The 18,126-nt window shown below is 47.0% G+C and overlaps 7 protein-coding genes across 7 annotated transcripts; 4 read left to right on the top strand and 3 right to left on the bottom strand.

Moving 5' to 3' along the window:
- Window positions 1-3,257: 3,257 nt before the first annotated feature.
- Window positions 3,258-6,308, top strand: F4822DRAFT_14571 (YL1-domain-containing protein). Its single transcript, XM_051452899.1, has 2 exons — window positions 3,258-5,478; window positions 5,529-6,308. Exons 1-2 carry the CDS (start codon window positions 3,414-3,416, stop codon window positions 6,227-6,229), a joined length of 2,766 nt encoding a protein of 921 aa, XP_051319259.1. The 5' UTR covers window positions 3,258-3,413; the 3' UTR covers window positions 6,230-6,308.
- A 79-nt stretch (window positions 6,309-6,387) lies between these two features.
- F4822DRAFT_423952 (uncharacterized protein) lies at window positions 6,388-6,801 on the bottom strand (the record flags this gene model as incomplete). The annotated part of the gene is made up of 2 exons (XM_051460066.1): window positions 6,388-6,518; window positions 6,585-6,801. 2 exons carry the CDS (start codon window positions 6,799-6,801, stop codon window positions 6,388-6,390), a joined length of 348 nt encoding a protein of 115 aa, XP_051319258.1.
- Window positions 6,802-8,296: 1,495 nt separating this feature from the next.
- On the top strand, window positions 8,297-10,738 carry F4822DRAFT_384816 (zf-MIZ-domain-containing protein). Its single transcript, XM_051456567.1, has 5 exons — window positions 8,297-8,837; window positions 8,896-9,206; window positions 9,307-9,409; window positions 9,471-10,626; window positions 10,682-10,738. The coding sequence occupies exons 1-4, from the start codon at window positions 8,450-8,452 to the stop codon at window positions 10,139-10,141; spliced, it is 1,473 nt and encodes a 490-aa protein (XP_051319257.1). The 5' UTR covers window positions 8,297-8,449; the 3' UTR covers window positions 10,142-10,626; window positions 10,682-10,738.
- Window positions 10,739-12,462, top strand: F4822DRAFT_384815 (transport protein particle component). The gene is made up of 3 exons (XM_051456566.1): window positions 10,739-11,598; window positions 11,693-11,900; window positions 11,973-12,462. Exons 1-3 carry the CDS (start codon window positions 11,270-11,272, stop codon window positions 12,099-12,101), a joined length of 666 nt encoding a protein of 221 aa, XP_051319256.1. The 5' UTR covers window positions 10,739-11,269; the 3' UTR covers window positions 12,102-12,462.
- Window positions 12,463-12,793: 331 nt separating this feature from the next.
- F4822DRAFT_435671 (malate dehydrogenase) lies at window positions 12,794-14,124 on the bottom strand (the record flags this gene model as incomplete). Its single annotated transcript, XM_051462227.1, has 7 exons — window positions 12,794-12,934; window positions 12,984-13,128; window positions 13,183-13,645; window positions 13,701-13,788; window positions 13,849-13,959; window positions 14,018-14,049; window positions 14,112-14,124. 7 exons carry the CDS (start codon window positions 14,122-14,124, stop codon window positions 12,794-12,796), a joined length of 993 nt encoding a protein of 330 aa, XP_051319255.1.
- Window positions 14,125-15,424: 1,300 nt separating this feature from the next.
- On the bottom strand, window positions 15,425-16,418 carry F4822DRAFT_14326 (60S ribosomal protein L28). The gene is made up of 5 exons (XM_051452883.1): window positions 16,215-16,418; window positions 16,040-16,134; window positions 15,946-15,969; window positions 15,747-15,871; window positions 15,425-15,655 (listed from the first exon to the last, which is right to left on the bottom strand). The coding sequence occupies exons 1-5, from the start codon at window positions 16,267-16,269 to the stop codon at window positions 15,481-15,483; spliced, it is 474 nt and encodes a 157-aa protein (XP_051319254.1). The 5' UTR covers window positions 16,270-16,418; the 3' UTR covers window positions 15,425-15,480.
- Window positions 16,419-16,563: 145 nt separating this feature from the next.
- F4822DRAFT_384804 (protein precursor) lies at window positions 16,564-17,887 on the top strand. Its single transcript, XM_051456565.1, has one exon. It carries the CDS (start codon window positions 16,989-16,991, stop codon window positions 17,367-17,369), a length of 381 nt encoding a protein of 126 aa, XP_051319253.1. The 5' UTR covers window positions 16,564-16,988; the 3' UTR covers window positions 17,370-17,887.
- The last annotated feature ends 239 nt before the right edge of the window (window positions 17,888-18,126 follow it).

The following is an 18,126-nucleotide window of genomic DNA, read 5'->3' as shown; positions in this document are numbered from 1 at the left end:
CCGAGAACCGAATTCCGAATTTCTATCGAGTACCAACAAAACTACAATACAATTACGATTACAATTACAAAAATACTACCTACATATTACAGATATTACACACCTAAGGTTACTTACCTCCTTAGGACAAGCGTTGCATATTTTAAAGGAGGGAGCGGATCTTGCATAAAAAAATTTAGGCGGCGGCATTGGAAGTTCTTTTTTTAGGCGTATTTACGTCAGGGCGTCATGCATACTCATTATCTTTGCCCCTGACGTATTGAGTATTTTTCTTGCATCTTGGAACGATGGGTTAGGTAGTTTGGATTTTGAACGGTGGGAAAGTCGGGGCGTTTCAACTTCCCCTGTTTGCGGGATTTCGCTTGGCATCTTTTTGGCATTTTCCGGATCCGGTATATACCAATTATTTATTTTATCTCCATTGATGATCATGGACGGGAATCAGGTTTTTTGGATTTTTTGAAAGTCGAAAGTTGAAGCATAATGACTACTGCAAAGTTGCGTGTTACGAACGATTCGAAGGAGGCAACACGAAGTTCATGAATAACCGGTTCTCAATTGGGCCTTTGGGTTGGTTGCTTAGCTAGCTGTAGGACCGAAATAGGACGCAATTGCGCAATCAAGCATAATTCTTGTCCTACCATACCTCTTACAAGGTACCTATCTACATCCACCATCACATCATCTTGCTTATTTCATGTTGCTATCCATGTAATGCGTCCGATTCCTTTGTCCTTGATCCAACAATAGTGGAACCTTGACCTTTTTAAGCGAAAGGCGCTATTCGGGAATGACGGTAAGGCGGTAGAGCGGTTACGCGGATGAGTGAGCAAGGAAAGGAAATAGACGAAAGGCAAAAAGAAGGAAAAGAAAACTTTGTTGTTGTCCTAGGACTACTATAACTCATCATGTACCTACTTAGGTACGTAATGTAGGAGGCTCAGCTTGAGCGTTCCCACCCACGTGGGTCGCCCCGGCAGTTTGGATTTGTCACAATTCTTTAACTTTTATTTCTCGCATCTTTTTATCCTTTTTTTTTTCTTTAACGAATTTCGAAAACTTGTCGTTGTAGGATTTGAAGGTGTTTCGGCTACGCGCTCGGTCTCGACTCGGACTTTCAGGGGGGTTAGGGAAATTTTTCGAAAATAATAATAATATACGCGCTATATAGGTAGATGGTGGGTTAGGTAGGTCATCGAGATTCCTCGGGTTCTAGAGGTTCGATGACTAGGCGGATGGGCAGATTGATAGATGGTAGAGGGATTGATAAAACTGATAGGCAGTGTTGGCGTTCCAGTGCTTGTGGGGGCGATAGAGAGCTCGCCTACTTGGCAGGGTACACGGCATTATTCCATCCTACGTGCGTCGCATATCGTATCGCATATATAGTATCTACATGAAGGTAAAGACAGGGGGTATTTTTGTGGTGGGTGGTTGTGGTGGTGATGATGGCGATGATGAGTCGCTTTATTTTTTCTCCGTTTTTTTTTCTTTTCTTTTGCCTTTTTCTATCATTAGAAACTGAAGGAATCGGCGAAGTTTGTTTTGGGTAACTAACGGACCTTACGGTCCTGATTTCGTTACGTTTAATTTCTTCGTTTTGAGTTTCTTGTTACTAGGTTTTGCTATTTTATGTAAAGGTCGTTGAATTGCCCAAGGTCCCGCTTATCTCCTGGGCGTGTTCGCGTTGTTGGCTACCGTACGAGAACCTGTTAGCGCCGCATCGACCCAGCTGAAGCATAACCGCTACCCAGACTTCAATAGTACCTGTTTGTGGTATGGGGAATAGGGGATAGCGTCCCGCTTTACTTGTTGCTGAATATCGTACTGTGAGATCGCCCGCTACACGGGCATCGTTGTGGAGAATATATTGGTCTAGATCTCTGCTCCAGTTTACGCTTTTCTCCATCTCGTGTCTCGGGCGTTTTTTCGAATTGGTTGAGGCTGTGAAGGTTACCTCAGGAGATGTTTGGGTCTTATTTGGGTCCCCGGTTGCGATTGGTGCTCTAGCAAACACGGAACGTACCGAGTAAAATCCCTAGGTCGACGTTATACGACTAGATCACAGCAGAGTCGATGTGTCTACCCGTTCATAGCATGTTTGTTATGCTAATAGTGCCCACATAGGTGGAAACACGACCTAGCAACTGGGAGCTCTCCATTATTCATGGTGAACCCGGCATTATGAAGCTCTTATGAGAATCTCGATCCCAAGGCGTCTAACGGCCGATACCATAAAGGAAGGCTGTGAAGATGTTTCCACTTGCTAGGAACCTATTGGCGCTGCATGAACCAAATATGTATGATATCAGTTGGTCCTGTGTAATAGTTCCTAACATTTCAGACCCGATTCTACTGGCTTGAACCCGGTATGGTGCAAACCGCAGGCCTCGAGAGTAGCACAATCTTTTCAGCGTATTGCCCAATGAGCGTGAGTGCTACCCATTCGACACTAGGCAGGTATCCATGGGTTCGGTGAGTGGTCTGGGGTTGCCTGTTCTTGTGGAATGTTGAATACGATGACTATTAGACTAGAAAGAGGTACACTTCGTACCTAGTACCTCACTGGTACTGTTTGTGGGTCGTTGACTCGCTAGAAGCCATGAGGTGGTTTGAATGAGAAGACCCAATGATTTATAAAGTAGATAGTCTTTAGGTAAGTATCAATAATCCGATCGAGAAGGTGAGCTTACGCGTGTAGCATCACCCAAAACTTGACGGAATGCTAGTCCTAGGTTGTAGAAATGTGTAAAGGTTAGACTGGCTGGCTGTTGTTAAATATAACACTCTAAATTGTAGAAAATGGGTTTAAAGATACGATTATTCCTGAGAATTGCTCGCATACCTAGGTAATCTCTAGCAAAAATAACCAGGCTGATAACCATACCGAAATCTTCAAGGCCCTTGCATACTTCGGAATTCGACGGATTGAGATGTACCTTGGTGTTTCTCGATATCGTGGAAATAATCATTACATCGGAAGTTATAGTCAGTGTTAGATGGATGGTAGGCAAACCGAGTTATACATCTCATGAGATCCAGATCTTGTATGAGTGTTGATGAAAAGAGGAAATGGTTAGATAGCGACGGCGAAGCTGAATGTATTTATATAGAGTTTGCATCTAACGCAATTAAGATATAAAAGCAAATATCCGATTATCGCAATAGATGGGCCCATGAGCCAATGACGTCCTAGTATATGAAGCTTTTGCGGACCCCTGCAAAAAAGTTTAGTGACGCGATTAATTGAAAGATTCGCCGTTCAAACTTCAATCTCAACTAGTCAACAAACAGACGCGAAGCAAACTATCTGTACGAATTACGAGTTACGTTAGAAGACCCTTTTTATCCCATACAAATGATTTAATTCGAAAGGTGGAAGTGTTGGTTGACAAGGTCTGCATTCGCGAAAGATGGCGACCGGAGAGGATGAGGAGCGCATGCAAATAGACGAAAATGAGCCCGATCGCGATGCCGTAGTTTCGAGTAGCGAAGATGACGACTCCGACAATGAGGACGAGTCCCCACAACCTGTTGAGTGGTTAGCGACAGGAAGGGAAAGACGATCTACTGCTGGTAATCGTATGAAGTCCATGATCGCTGCAGAAGAACCTGACGACGATCTCGAACTACTTTTCGCCGAAGATGAGGATGATGCAGGCTTCACGGATGTCGGTGACGATGCTTCCGATGTACAAATGGACTCATCGTCGGACGATGAAGATGCGCAAGAGGCTGCTGATGATTTGGAGGGTGAAAAAGAGCTAGAGAAACAGGTGCGAGAGAGTAGGCAGGCAGCGAGAAAACGAAAAGCCCAAGAAGCGATACCGATCAAGTTTCGCAAGAAGGTTAAAATCGTGCCTACGCCGTCGAGAAGTTCGGTAGTACCAGAACCCAAGCCGCGACCCAAAAAGAAATCCGAAAGAACGAGTTGGCTACCATCCCCGGCCGACATGCCTACGCGAGCTTCCAAACGAGAAACCACGATGCTGAGTAAGGAGCAACTGCATCAACAGATGATCGAACGAGAAGTGAAGCGTCTAAAACAAGTCGAAGCTATGGAGAGAAAGGCAAAAAAGATGGAAGCTTTGAAGAAGCCGCCCATGACACAAGCAGAGAGATTAGCTGAAGCGGCTATCGTGGAAAAGAAGAATTCGAAGAGTTTAAATCGCTGGGAGGAGGCTGAGAAGCAGCGTGAGGAGGAACGGAGGGCGAAATTGGCTGCGCTGAACAATAGGACTCTTGATGGTCCTGTGGTCACTTTCTGGAGTGGAGTAGGTGAATGGGTTGATGGAAAATTGAAGCATGTTGGAAAGGTTGTCACTATTGAAGATAAGCCCGCCAAGAAGAAGCGAGCCTCTACCACCGGGCAGGAATTATCAATAGAGTCTCCGAAGGAAGAATCTGATAAACCTAAAGAACCAGTATCGACAGCCACAAACGATGCCAGCTCAGTGTCAACTAAAGCTCCAGAAGCGAAAGTGAATGAACCTAGTAAAGAAGGGTCGGCACCAGCTCTAGCGGGCCCTAAAGATGCCACATTAGAAGGCGGGAAAACGGCGACTTCTATAATTACGAATACACCAGATCAGCCAATACCACCCGTGGTAACCGGTACGGCATCGGCTGAGTTGGCATCACTCTCCAAAGACAAAGCGCCTGCACCTTCACCCGCAGGCCTGAGCCAGGCTCAAATTCAGCCTCCGACCCAGATCTCAGAACCGAAATTACCGGAAACCAAACTTTCTGAGGTTAGGCCGCCAGATATACGACCACCATCGACAGGTGTCTATACAACCAGCATGTTTGCGCCTCCCCAACCATCTCAACTTATGAAGCCTCCAGAGCTGAAACCGCCTTCGAATAGCTTTTTAGCCCCCCCAGCAGGAATTTCTCAGGGTGGTCTTTCTATGCCTATGATCGGATATCACTCCACGCCTAATATTAGCAACCATTCGGCGGTTCTCGCGCCCCCTAATACCGCACAGAGACAATCACCTCTCTCGATGCCCCAAACGGGAGCACGTCCCCCTCCTCCCGTATCGGCTCCTCACTTCACTCAACCATTAACACAACCCACACCAACCACCTCTACACCTACATCCATACGTACGCCGACACCGGCACCTACAGTGACACCCATTCCATTATCTACGTCGATCTCCACACCAGCGCCAGCACCATCACCTACACCTACACCTTTACCCCCGCAAGCATCGACATCGACCCTTGCACAGAAACCTACGCCAACTGTTCGGCGTAATTACAAAAATCTTCTAGGTGCGACTAAGTCCTCTAAGGCTGATGTGCAGAAGCACCCGCCTAAAGAGACTTCACCACCGCCACCACCGCCGCCCCCCGCTAATGGCAAAGCTACGCGAAATTGTATTATCTTACAGAATTTCGACGAGAATGCTGTGAAGGAAAAGTCTGTACAGAATCGAATTCTGTTTGCCAAAGATATGGCTAAACTCCCTAGTGAGCTATCCCGCTTCATGCGCTTGTAGAATTTGACTAATCCTGTGTAGAACCTGCTCCGGTGCCTCGTTGTGCTATCACTAATCACCCAGCTCGCTATAAGGACCCTAAGACTGGGTTATTATATTATAATTCTTACGCATTCCAAGAGATACGAAAGCTATGGAGTGGCGAGTATAAGTGGAGCAGAGTTGGCGCGTGGATGGGTAGCGGATCATTTGCCGCGACTGGTGTACCGACTCGGTTCCTTGACCCATCTGCACCCGGACCACCGAAGAAGACGGATGTCCCAGAAGAGCCCAAAGAGGATGCTCCTGAGTCGAATAAGGAATCAGGCAAGGGGCCTGAGCCTGAACCAGCTGTCGCAACTACCCCGGTTACACCAGTAGGCCCGGCTGCATCGACCACGCCGAGTGTGTCTGGTCAACAAACAAATCAAGCAGGTATCGCGGTTGCGGCGCCACCCAAGGCAGACGTTACTCTAAGCCAGCCGTCAACCACAACTCAAGCTCCGGTCCCGGCAGCTCCTACCCAAAGCCTACCCGGGGCACCCGTAACTTTATCGACCCCGGTTTCGGTTGCTCCTCCATCTGAGAGTTCGAAGGAATTTCCAAACCCTGCTTCAGCGTCAACAGCCCCAACAACAGTTCCAGTTAGCACCGCAGGGCCAGCAGTCTCAGTACCGGTGTCAACTACAGCACCTACCGCACCGGTAGTATCTGCCCCTGTACCTGCTACTACGTCAAGCTAGATAGCAAGAGGGATGCAATTATAGCAGTCCAAATGAGTCCATAAAGGGTATCATTCTTTAACTAATAGTAGATATGTACTACTAAGGTACCAAAATGCAACCAAACGCCAAGCCGTTCCGTTTTTACCAAGCCTTGAAATTTTTTATCATCATCGCATCTAGCGCTTCTTCGTCTTTTTCTTGTCTCCATATTTGGGAAAGACGATCTTACTTCTCGTCTTTCGCTTCTCGATGCGCTTCTTATCGCTGCGCTTGGACGGTGCGGGTTTAACGGTGTCGACGTCCATGGCTAAAGACGACATTAAGTTAGAGACAATTACGTCCATATCATAGAATATAGAGGATATTATCTTACAATTATCTTGAGCGTCAGTTGTCGTCGCCACCACCTCCCCGCCATCTTCTATCCTCATCTCATCGCTCTCCGGCTTCGGGGGCTTGGGTTGAGCGGCAAGTTCGAGGAGTTTGGCTGAAAGACGTTCGGCTCTCGCAGATTCGACGGGACCAAAGACCTTAGACTTAAGCCGCTGGTTGTTCGCCTTGCGCGTGCTGGAGCGGGCGCTTTTGGCCATTGTGAATAGTAGATTTAGAGGGCTTGCTGGGATCTTCGTGGGTTGTCTTTTATCCAACTTGTGAAATGTTAGCACAACGCACAAGACTGGTCCGAAACCCTTAGACCGAAATAGGGGCAAATTCATACAACATATGAGAGGTCTCGGGTGGGAGTATGCTTACCTAGGTACCTAGAAGATATTTACCATAGGTTTAGAACTTCAATGGCGAATGGCAAAATGTTTGAATTGAAAAAAAAAAAAAAAAAAAAAGTTCCTGTCCCATTTTTTCCTTGGAGTACTCCACAACCATGTACCTATCTAGTAGTGGGGCAAAAAAAAGATTAAGCCTTGCCGTAGATCCCGCTAAGGTAGACGCTAACCAGGGTACATAAGCTGAAATAAGAATACAATAGGATGTACGCACTTTACAATCGTCAGATGTAGGTTTGCTAGTACTGGCCTAAACTGCCTTAATTCGGCAGGCGGTGAATTTTCTCGTGCAGAAAGTGATACAAAGCTACCTCCGGACTGCCTACCAAACCTAACTTATCAGCCGCCGAAGACGTCGCAAAGCCCTGCAAAAAAAGAATCGGCGTCTATATTTTGTTTGTGACCAAAATTTATTTGCATCAAGCATTCCTCGTCACATTTTGCCTGCAGAATTTAACTTTGGAGATCTATCGATTCTTAACGAAAAGATATCTAATTTACATTTCTGCATCTAGGTTCATATACATAAATACAGCGATAACCAAAGTTTCCGACCGTGGCTCTTCGTCAGCAGTAGCCTTAACCCGTGATCCTGTTCGCGAGATTTTTTTCGCCTTACGCAGCGCATCGACAGTATCTACAATACCTACGCGTACATACGGGGCTACGGGGGGTCGGGGATAGGAAAGTTTGGAGATTTCGAGCTTCCACCTTCCCTATTTCCGAAATTGCAGTACATTAGCTGGAATAATTGGCTGGAATAGCTAAAGCAGCTAAAGTTAGCAAGGTCGGCGCAAGGTTGGGCCTTCCTGATGAAGTGGCTCGGGTTGGCCACGCGCTCCTGCCCTTCGAGACGATAGCAACAAATAGCAGAAGTAGCGACAGCACATAGCGACCATGTCCTCCAGTAATCCCGATATCCGATCGCTCGAGCGACTTACACAATCCATGCTTAATAAACAATTACAGTCAATCTGCTCGAATAATGGGTTGAAAACAGGTGGGGTCAAGGCCGAGTTGCAAAATCGCATCAAGGAAGGTAAGTCAATATTCAATATTTATATATTATATACCCATGGGTTATCATCCATCTATATGTTTGGTTGTTATTGTTAGGTAAAGCGGAAGACGGAAAAAAAAGAAAAAAAAAATTGGACGCCCAAGGCATCACTATACTCCATCTTCCAGCGAAGTTGGTTCACACGAGAACGAACAACCAGTCATCTTGGCAGAAAGTTGCTTCCCTATAATAAAGTTCCAGCCTTTCCCCTCCTCGCCCTATCGGCTACCTGCTACCTGCCTTACTTACCTAACTGCTACTACCTTCTACTCCATACACCTTCATCCTACTTGTGAATTTATTTTTCCAACTATCCAACTATCCAACTTCAACTCTTCAAATCAAACAACCCACTACCTCTTCACTGCAACATTCGTACTTCCCAAATCTACGGTTATGCGCCCAGCATACTTTACTCCCGACTATCTACTAACGCCCGCTTCTTCAGCACTCCATGAGACCTATACGGCCGATACCGCGAAATACAACGCGATCCGAAGTACGATATTAGGCATACGGGGAGGAAACGCTAGTCAAACGAGCGTGACACCGAGCGGTATGGCTACACAGTCGCAAAGTAATCGTAATCCGTATTACAACAATTCATACGGTTCATACAACTCGGGAAGTTCTAGTATGGCCCAACAAGGCTATACAAATGGGGGAGGCTACGGTGCTACCAGTTCCTACACAACTCCTCGAGCTTCTCATTCCGATAGCCTTTTCAAAAACACACCTTTTTATACCATCGAGTCGAGAGTCGGCAATCTTCATCCATGTCCAGGTGAGATATTGTGCTAAGTTGCGCTCCATACTTGTCCAAACTAATGTTTCAGCATTAGCAATGAACAACCACCGAAATTCCGTAACCATCACCTTAAAGTCTAGCGAATTTCCGGAACTTAGCCGCTGCGCTACCAATCTGCCCACCAAGCTCATGCTCTTTTGTGGGAGCGACAACACAGGGCCTCAGGACATACAATTCCCCCACCAGTCCGAAATCAAGATCAATGGGGACGATGTTAAGCATAACCTGCGGGGTCTCAAGAATAAGCCAGGATCAACACATCCTGTCGATATCACACCTTTCTTCAGACTAAAGCAGGCCAACTATACGAACAACGTCGAGTTTACATACGCTCTGACGGACAAGGTTAGAAGGCGCAAATCAGCTAAGACTCGAGTGAGTCAATTTGTCGAGTCCAAGTGGTGCTTCTTTCCATTCGTACATTGAGCTAACCTCGATTGAACAGAAATTCTACCTCGCAGTGTATGTTTGCAAAACACACTCGATCGACGAGCTCGTCACAAAGATAAGGACGAGAAAGATTTCTAAGGCATCCGTTATCAAAGACAGTGAGTCCCGGTTCCCCCTTCCTGTTTGGCTTTGAATCATGTTGCTAAATTACCTATGTAGTATCAAAGAAGGCCAACGATCCGGACGTGGTGGCGACGTCTCAAAACCTGTCTCTGTTGTGCCCCCTAAGCTACACGAGACTCAAGGTCCCCTGTCGAGGCATGTCCTGTAATCACATACAATGTTTTGATGCGAAATCGTTTATGCAACTCCAAGAGCAAGGACCTACGTGGAGCTGTCCGATTTGCTATAAGCCGGCGCCATTTGAGACCCTAGCTATTGATGAATATGTCCAGGAGGTGTTGGAGAAAACATCCGACTCGCAACAACAGGTTACCATCGAACCGGATGGTCGATGGAGAACAAAGGTGGAAGAACAAGAATCCAGTCGATCCCGAGCCGCTCCCACCAGTAAAGTAGAAGACGACGATGATCTCTCGATCCTTTCCGATACCCACGCCTTTGGGAATGGTACCAATGGTTTTGGCGGAAGAAATTCCTTCGCCACCCCAAGTCGGTCCCTGGGAACCAATGGGGCCTCGGCCAGCGCCAGCAGGGGAACACCAAACACTCAAAGGTCTGGAAGCAACAAGAGGCCGGCAGAGGTTATTGACCTTACCCTCAGTAGTGATGAGGATGACGAGCCTATTGTTCGCGCTCCGAAACGACAATACCAGGGACCTTCGTCTAATGGCCTCTCAAGTTTTCCTTCTGCTTATAACGCTTATTAGGGATATAGGGCTCGTCCATGGCGACCCCGGAATGCGATGGAATCCTTACTGTGCCAGACGATGGAGTTTCTACGAGGCTATATGCCAGAATCTGCTCGCGACTAGATGTCTAATGGGCACTGGAGAGACGCGTGCTCTAATTTGGCTGCGCTTGGCTTCTATAACGAATGATACGCGCAAGAAATTTGCATGAAGCTAGGAATTTCGAGTCATGGAATTTGGCAGTATTGAGACTCCAAGACGGAGCTATGCCCACCTTCGTCCTGGGTGTACTCTGTACATAGAAGATAGTAATCGCCTGATGTGACCAGGCGCGCGTATGGACACGGCGAAAACAGGGGAGGAATTAGTCATATCGGCGTTGCAGGGGAAGGGCGCAGGAATACCTCTTGATTTTCGGGATGGCTAAAAAGTACCTAGAGTTGCTTGATTTGCGATTCAGGGGGACTTTGTCACTTCGGCGATGATATTACTAGGATCGGACTGTGAGTGAATTCCTACCGATTCTCTTAAAATAGGTCTTCTAATTCGAGACTGAAGACTAAAAATAATGAAATTCCTGAAATGAGCATCGCACTTGTACTATGGTGACTTGCAACTTGCAACTTGCATCGCTTCTCAACTCCTCGATTGACATGACTTTGTAATCCCTTGTGTGATAACCCCATTATCAGCGTGACCAATGTTACATGCAATTAAACGAGTCGCTAGTTCCCGCCGAGTAGGGGTCCACCCGCGACGCAAACTCCCAAGGTTCCGTAATTGTAATGTCGAAAAGCTTCAGCCCTGCCTGTCCAGCCTTGAGTCTCGAAGTTATTACGTTGTACGACGAGTCGGTCGATAATTCGAGTGTGTGAAAGCAAAGACAATTTTTCAAAGAAACGAACAAGCTTATAAACGAGCGAATCGGTCACGAAACCTTAGGCATTCGACCCCTCGTCCTTCTTCCAATGCGCCGTGGATTACCACATCGATACCTATCTACATACCAAACGTTGCGCATAGCTATTCTTAGGCACTGCTGCCACTAATAATTCCTCGCGATAAGAACGATAATACATAGGACATAAGGAATATAAATAACATACGAAGTAAAGGAAAGAGGAGAGAAGAGGAAACACCGCCAAAATGTCCTTCGACCAACCCCTCCCCCCCTTCAACGCCTCGGACCCGAGCGCCTCCTTCCTAAGCACCTCGTGTCTGGACTTCCTCATGATCGAACTAGTACCTATGGCCTACCGCGTCGCCAACGAACTAGACGACAGCGCTTCACCTTCCTCGCCTTCTTTATCCCCACCTGCTGCTGATGCGCCCGAGACGAGTTCAAATGCAGCAACAGCGACAGGAACAGCGACGGGGGCGGGTTCGAGGAGGTTAGATGAAGATGAAGAACGTGATGCTGTTTTTTACCGGCTAGAAACTTTGGGTTATCGTGTTGGTTTAGGGCTCGTCGAGCGGTACGCTCTATTCTTCCCCTATCCTCCCTCTCCTCCCCAAATACCCTCCATATACCAATCCAGAACCAACACTAACAATAAACCGGACAAACAGCTTCTCCCGCGACCGCCCCCGTTTCAACGATACCCTCGACGCCATAAAATTCATCTGTAAAGACCTATGGATGCTAGTCTTCAAAAAACAAGTCGACAACCTCAAGACCAACCACCGCGGCGTATACGTATTAACCGATAACGCGTTCCGCCCGCTCGCTCGTATGAGTGCTGATGCCGGTGGACGAGCTGTTGTTCGGGCGCAGCCTGTATGTTCCTCTACTCTACTATACCCCATCATTTAGATGATCAGATGATGTATGGTCTAACAGGATGTGTAGTTCCTCTGGTTTCCATGCGGTATATTGAGGGGTGCGTTATCAGCCATGGGAATCGCTGCTACGGTACAAGCTGAGACAAGCGAATTACCCGGCGCGATTTTCCAGATCAAGACTACGCCTTCAAAATAGTTCCCTAGGCCATCTTCTCATCATCAGTTCGACTTGGTTATACCTAGCCAAGTTCGAGTCCCGGATATTACTGGTGATTCATAAAACCCATCAGCCATGCAAACAGTTTACACGCACATTGTGTGTATATGGTCTCTATGGAAGCGACCATTATCATCATGATCATAAGAGGTGAATAGGAACGGCGTAAATAAAAAAGGATTAGGTGTTCGGTATTGTTTGGAGTCTAGCATTTAGAAAGTACCGGCGTTTAGGGTGTTATAGTGGACTGATATCTACAAATGATGTTTTTGACGAGATGAACCATCCTCCATTCCCGCACAAATGTTCGTCTATACCTAATATACCTCCATCTCACTTATCCAACGTCCAACGACCTCCATATCTAAACGAACCATGGTTTCTTCCAAAATCTCCGGCAGGGCACCCATAAATCGTTTAGATGCGAGGGAAATGATTCGCCTACGTTCGCGACGGTTACGTACGTCACTTATTACAACCTATGCAAGCAGATAGGATCAGTTACTCGATCTCAATTATCGCCGAAACTGTCTCGTTTTGACTTTGTCTACAAACCACGCCAAACCCATGGGCAACGTGTTTTCGTGGTGATGGTAAAGCACATCGCATAGCATTCATACCCAGACGCTCCATGAGCCGGGCAAATCATCTCAAGTGAATCAAGGGGATAATTACTTTTGAGGGGGGTTGTGGGCAAAAGTGACACCCTTCTCGATGTTGCCCTTTAGGTCCTTGATCGCGATGTCTACCAGAGACTTCTCCTTCTCGGTGATACCAGCCAACGGGTTGGTGGCCTTCTCGACACCATTGGGCTATATGATTGTTAGCATAACTCCTACTAAATCTCTTGGGGGGCCTTACTCCGAGCTCAACGGGTACGGAGAAGAAGTCCAGGCCGGTCGCCTTCGCAACTTCTTCACCGCCAGGTACACCAGGTAGATAGACAAAGGTAGGCTCAACAAGACCCTTCTCGCCCTTAGCCGCCTTCAAAAGCTTCTCCGCGAAACTAATCGATAGTTAGCTTTTCCCGCTAAAAATATATATTTACGGCACTTCATACCGGAATCCAGCAAAAGCCATGGATAGGGTGGCGGAGCCAGCACCATCCTTGGCCTGAACGACCTCGTCACCACCAAACTGAACACGGTTGACAAGAGCATCGTACTTGTCATCCGGGATCGTTACGCTAGGGCTGATCTTGCTGAAGAGAGGGACGATGGTCGCTCCGGAGTGACCACCAATGACGGGGACGGTTAATTCAGAGCCGGTCTTCTTGCCGCCAATCTCAGCGACGAAGGTCTCGGCACGGACGATGTCTAGGGTGGTGACACCGAATAGCTTCTGGGGGTTGAAGACACCCTTCGCCTTCAGGGTTTCTGCAGCGATGGGGACAGTAGAGTTGACAGGGTTGGATATGACAAGGATGTAGGCCTTGGGGGCAACCTCGGCAGCAATCTCAATCAGACCCTTGACGATTCCAGCGTTGATGTTGAAAAGGTCATCACGGCTCATACCGGGCTTACCTATGTTTATATGAGCTATTTTTGCGGCGCTTTGAAGGCATCACGGAGAACTTACGGGGAATACCGGCGGGGATGACAATGATATCAGCATCCTTGAAAGCAGCCTTTCCACCCTCATCCTTGGGTAGGTAACCTGTTACTTTCTACCAATTGTTAGATATTGCTATTACTACCATTTATTACATTGGAAGTGGGTTGCTCACAGCGGTCGAGGAGATGTGAGAGAGATCGGTAGCAACACCGGGTGTGTTGACGACATCGTAAAGGGCAAGCTCGTCGACGAGGGGTGAGAGCTTCAGAAGGAGGGACAAAGGCTACTTAGTATTAGCTCGGAGCTCTTTCTTATACTTTAGAATGGAGGAAATAACAGACCTGGCCAATACCGCCAGAGGCTCCAGCAACAACTAATATCTCGTTAGCGCCGATGCTCTCCAGAATTGCAGTTTAGGATCGTTGCGCGCCGTACCAGCTTTAACCATAGTCGCGATTTGTATGTCGAGGTGGGGTAATTTGGTTGAGGGACTACTAGGACAGGGATTCGTACGTCAGTAATCTTTTTGTTCGTTATGATTATTTGAGAATGGTAGATTTGACGAAGAGGAAGATGGTCGACGGTAGATAATTTATAGATGAAATATTTGAAACGAGAGAGTGGATTAACAAACCTTGGCTTATTTATGTTGGCAAACGGTTAGGGGAAACAAGACAGACTTTGTTGTAGGATGATGAAATTAGAAGAGAGTTGAGTTGATACGCAAGAAGGCGGGGCAAGGGACGATAATGCTGAAGGGGGAATCGGGGAATCCACATTAGCTTTAATGCACCTGGGCAGTTTGGCGGTTACCCCACCATTAATTCCCTAGTTATGTTACGCAGGTCGGGGCGGTACCTACCAAACCTATTGAAACCACATGCAAAAGAAGGTTCATTTCTGCGGCTTCCTTACCGACCTAGATGTACCTTGGATGCTCCTGCTATCCAATAATACGACCTGCAAAATAAACATCTCACTAACAAGTCAAATATCTCTCAAGCTTGCATTGCTTACATCACTCTCTCAATCTCAAAATATCTACAATGGTATACTATAATGTATACTAAAGTTATAGCTGTTCATCAGGGTTCATATGTTCCAATTCCCCTAACCCGAGGTTATTCTACGGAATAGAAATTATCTAGTATATTCTTTTACCGCAGCTCTTCCGAACTTTGCATCATACCCATTTCCCGAGGTTCCCATCTCGGAATCGGGCAAGGTCGGACGGGCTAAAAGGAAAATCAATCATGATTTAATGTCTTTTGATCTCTTTCGAGGGATTCGATGTGAATACCGACCGACGGAACAATTTACTTATCAATAACGGATATGAGCCTTCTTCCGATACCCCTGGCCTACCTTTCACTAATGGCGAGTATCTACCTAGGTGTGGTACCTGTCATACCCACAATGTGGGCGTAAGGATAAAATAACTCAAAGCCGTATCATATGAATGGGTTGAGCTTTGCCTTGTCGTGTCACACACCCTATCCGCCAAGCGCCGCAAAACAAGCTGGGATTCTCCGGATCGCCCTGCCGGATTTAGTTTCGAGTTATCTTATCCCCTATGATTGGGAGTATGCGGGATATGTAGGTAAGTCCGTATCAAATCACGCAAAAAGAGCAAGCCTTCTTTTTAATTTCGACGCAAGTATTCCTCAGACGCCTTTCGAGATTATGGATTGACTACCAAAGGAAAAAATGCATATGCCTTTATTCGCCGGCCGACCTTATCTCTTTGCAGTCATGACCCAATCCTCATATAGGTATACCCCCTTTCCCATCTTCATGGAAAAGCTTATGCCGGCACGGCGGCAGCCTTCTTGGCCTTAGCGCCTCGGGGCTTCTTTTCGGGTGTGGGCTTGGGGTCCTTCTGGGACTGGCGGATGGCGGAGACACGGGCGACAGCAGCCTCACGGAGGTCAGCTCGGTAGCCGGACTTGGCAGTCTGGTTAGCGACGGTCTTGTAGATCCTGTGTAATCGAATATGTTAGCCCAACCCGTATGTCAAATAGCCAGATATTGCACGTCTAGGGCCTCGTAAGGTAACGACGGGGAACTGACTTTCGCGTGGCCTGACCACCGCTGTGGGTAGTCTCGATTGAAGACTCCTTGGGCTTCTGCGATGCGGACTCCTTCTTGCTGATGACCTTAACACCTCCCTTCTCCGCGGGTTGAACACCGATAGCCTAATATTCCAATCGTAAGTTTCGTTGCGATTACAATTATCTCGATAATTCTCGCAAGTTCGATTTGTTCATACCTTGTCGTTTACGAATCCGGCATTCTAGTTCCAAGTTAGCCCCAAACTCCTAATACTACTTATTATAATCGAGTATAGTAGCTTAATCTCATACCTTGCGGTTGCTCTTGTTGGTAAGGTTAAGAGGGTCGCGGGAGAACTGAACGCCGCCGAATTCCTTCCTCTTGACGAGGTAGGCGTTGTTGTTTCCTGTATATATCGAAGATTAGCCCCTCTGCCATAGCACAATGCCCTATCAATTGAGCTCATAAATTAGGACCCAAACTTACGGACAATCTCCCAGACAAGGTCTGCGGAGACGAGGTTGCTGGTGCTAAGAGTCATTTTGAAATATGTCTGGGATAAGAGCAGCAGAAGGGTGGGAAAGGTTCGATTGTCCGAATTCAATTCAATCACTCAACTATTTCGACAAGTTCGTAGGCGCAAATGTTCGAGTTCTTCAGTGTGGGAGTCGCTTATTTGGCTAAATCGGTACTAGTCTCGATATATACAAGGTACTTCTTTTGTATGTAAGTCGAACTGATTATGTAACATCATGCATAATACATATATCCACTTAAAACGCGGAACACGTAAGACGCACGAGCCACAGGCTATTTAGCTTAGTGGAAAGTGTGTCGTCAGTTAAGTTCGGCCACTAAAGAAAAAGAATATGGGGCGGCCTCTCTCTTTGCTCCATCCACTTACAAACTTCAAACTCGACTTGCTTAATGCATCATACTGCAACAACGCCGTCTCTTCCGATGGCTTGATTCCACGATACCTTATATGCATACATTTTGCGAAAAGGACTACGAGTCATAATTCATTCTCTTCCTTTTCTTGTTCTTTCCCTTGCGTTCTCTTGAATTCTCTTCTTCCTGTCAGCTCTCTTTTTTTCAATTAAACCTACCTAACTACCCAGTCGCCCCAATTCGTCAGCGGTTGACCTTTGATACATACTCCGTACTCCGTATTGTCTCACAAACCACCACCATCACCCCACCTTCTATCTCTCAAACCAAACCACCGGATATCAATCCCAAAGTTAAATCTACCGAAAAATGGCATACCTCCTCTACTCCCTAACCTTCGCCGCGCTCGTCGTCGGCACAATCCTCTACCTAACGCGCAACTACTGGCTCTCTCTGCGCATCTTCCAATGCCGTCGACACACCTACTCCCACATCCCAGGCACATCCTTCGCCGACGACATCGAAGCCGGTCTCTCAAGCGGTAATTTCGATCTCGGCGCAAATGTTGAGGGAGGAGACGGTCGCGCGGGATTAGACGACGAGGCGAAGACGCAAATCTTGGCTATTATGAAGAAGCGCAGGATGCGGTTTGATGAGGCTAGAAGGGTGTACATGGAGCAGAGGTTTAGCGCGAATGGGATTGCGGCGGATGGTAGGCCGAAGGATCCTAAGTTCGTTAGCTTTTCGTGAGCGTAGGCACGGACTTTGGATTGTGGAGTTGGTGTGTGATGGGTCACGTCTTCTACGTGTGGAGATGTGATGTGTCTGTAATCGTGTATATGTGTTTGGTATGGTAGGGACGGTATGGAATACTAGGCTGGTCGGTTGGTTGCTGGCTTAGATCAGGCACGGAAGGGGATGGGCTGGGTGAGATGGTATGGACGGACCGACCTATTCAACTTTGCGAAAAGCGTTCGCGATTTCCTTATTACTGCAACTGCTTCACGGCGGCATTGGCGTTTACGGATAGGGATACTTCATTCCCTGGGACTAGTCGAATTATATCTTTTGGGATGAGCTCAACTCAGCATACAGAGCCGTATGCTCGAGTGTGTCATATCACAACAATCAAGGGCCCTACATTCGTGGCCTCAAAGGGGGTCACTTATAGTACTCGTGGAAGCGACTACAGAGGATGGTAATGAATCGATCGATATCTACATATCCACAGCAATTTCCTTGACTCAATATATCTACATCTCTGTCAATACTCTTAATCTACATGTGTCGCCCAGTCTGCCTAAACACGTAGTGCTTTATCGATCCAGTAAAAGTAGATAAACTAGGTAAGGTCGGCACCCTCAACATAAATCTCCTTAATAAGCCCCAAACCGACCTATGCTCTACGGTGATTAAATTGTGCGTCGTTCTACAAGTGTTTCTACTTGTCATTTCACATGAATCAAAATCTCGACTAGAAACGGAAGACCGTACTACAATTCACAGA

This window comes from Hypoxylon trugodes (assembly GCF_022578975.1).
Source record: "Hypoxylon trugodes strain CBS 135444 unplaced genomic scaffold F4822scaffold_1, whole genome shotgun sequence".
Lineage (NCBI taxonomy): Eukaryota > Fungi > Ascomycota > Sordariomycetes > Xylariales > Hypoxylaceae > Hypoxylon > Hypoxylon trugodes.
The sequence above is the reverse complement of the archived record's forward strand: the minus strand, read 5'-3'. Positions and strand labels throughout refer to the sequence as shown.

What these genes read in the sequence shown, in the direction of transcription:
- F4822DRAFT_14571 (XM_051452899.1), top strand. Translation starts at nt 3,414, where the DNA reads ATGGCGACCGGAGAGGATGAGGAGCGCATGCAAATAGACGAAAATGAG. An exon ending in AGATATGGCTAAACTCCCTA is followed by an intron (nt 5,479 to 5,528) that starts GTGAGCTATCCC and finishes AATCCTGTGTAG; the next exon opens with AACCTGCTCCGGTGCCTCGT.
- F4822DRAFT_384816 (XM_051456567.1), top strand. Translation starts at nt 8,450, where the DNA reads ATGCGCCCAGCATACTTTACTCCCGACTATCTACTAACGCCCGCTTCT. An exon ending in CATACGCTCTGACGGACAAG is followed by an intron (nt 9,207 to 9,306) that starts GTTAGAAGGCGC and finishes TCGATTGAACAG; the next exon opens with AAATTCTACCTCGCAGTGTA. An exon ending in GGCATCCGTTATCAAAGACA is followed by an intron (nt 9,410 to 9,470) that starts GTGAGTCCCGGT and finishes TTACCTATGTAG; the next exon opens with TATCAAAGAAGGCCAACGAT.
- F4822DRAFT_384815 (XM_051456566.1), top strand. Translation starts at nt 11,270, where the DNA reads ATGTCCTTCGACCAACCCCTCCCCCCCTTCAACGCCTCGGACCCGAGC. An exon ending in GGTTTAGGGCTCGTCGAGCG is followed by an intron (nt 11,599 to 11,692) that starts GTACGCTCTATT and finishes CCGGACAAACAG; the next exon opens with CTTCTCCCGCGACCGCCCCC. An exon ending in CTGTTGTTCGGGCGCAGCCT is followed by an intron (nt 11,901 to 11,972) that starts GTATGTTCCTCT and finishes CAGGATGTGTAG; the next exon opens with TTCCTCTGGTTTCCATGCGG.
- F4822DRAFT_14326 (XM_051452883.1), bottom strand. Translation starts at nt 16,269, where the DNA reads ATGACTCTTAGCACCAGCAACCTCGTCTCCGCAGACCTTGTCTGGGAG. An exon ending in CCTTGTCTGGGAGATTGTCC is followed by an intron (nt 16,135 to 16,214) that starts GTAAGTTTGGGT and finishes CGATATATACAG; the next exon opens with GAAACAACAACGCCTACCTC. An exon ending in CCAACAAGAGCAACCGCAAG is followed by an intron (nt 15,970 to 16,039) that starts GTATGAGATTAA and finishes ACTTGGAACTAG; the next exon opens with AATGCCGGATTCGTAAACGA.
- F4822DRAFT_384804 (XM_051456565.1), top strand. Translation starts at nt 16,989, where the DNA reads ATGGCATACCTCCTCTACTCCCTAACCTTCGCCGCGCTCGTCGTCGGC.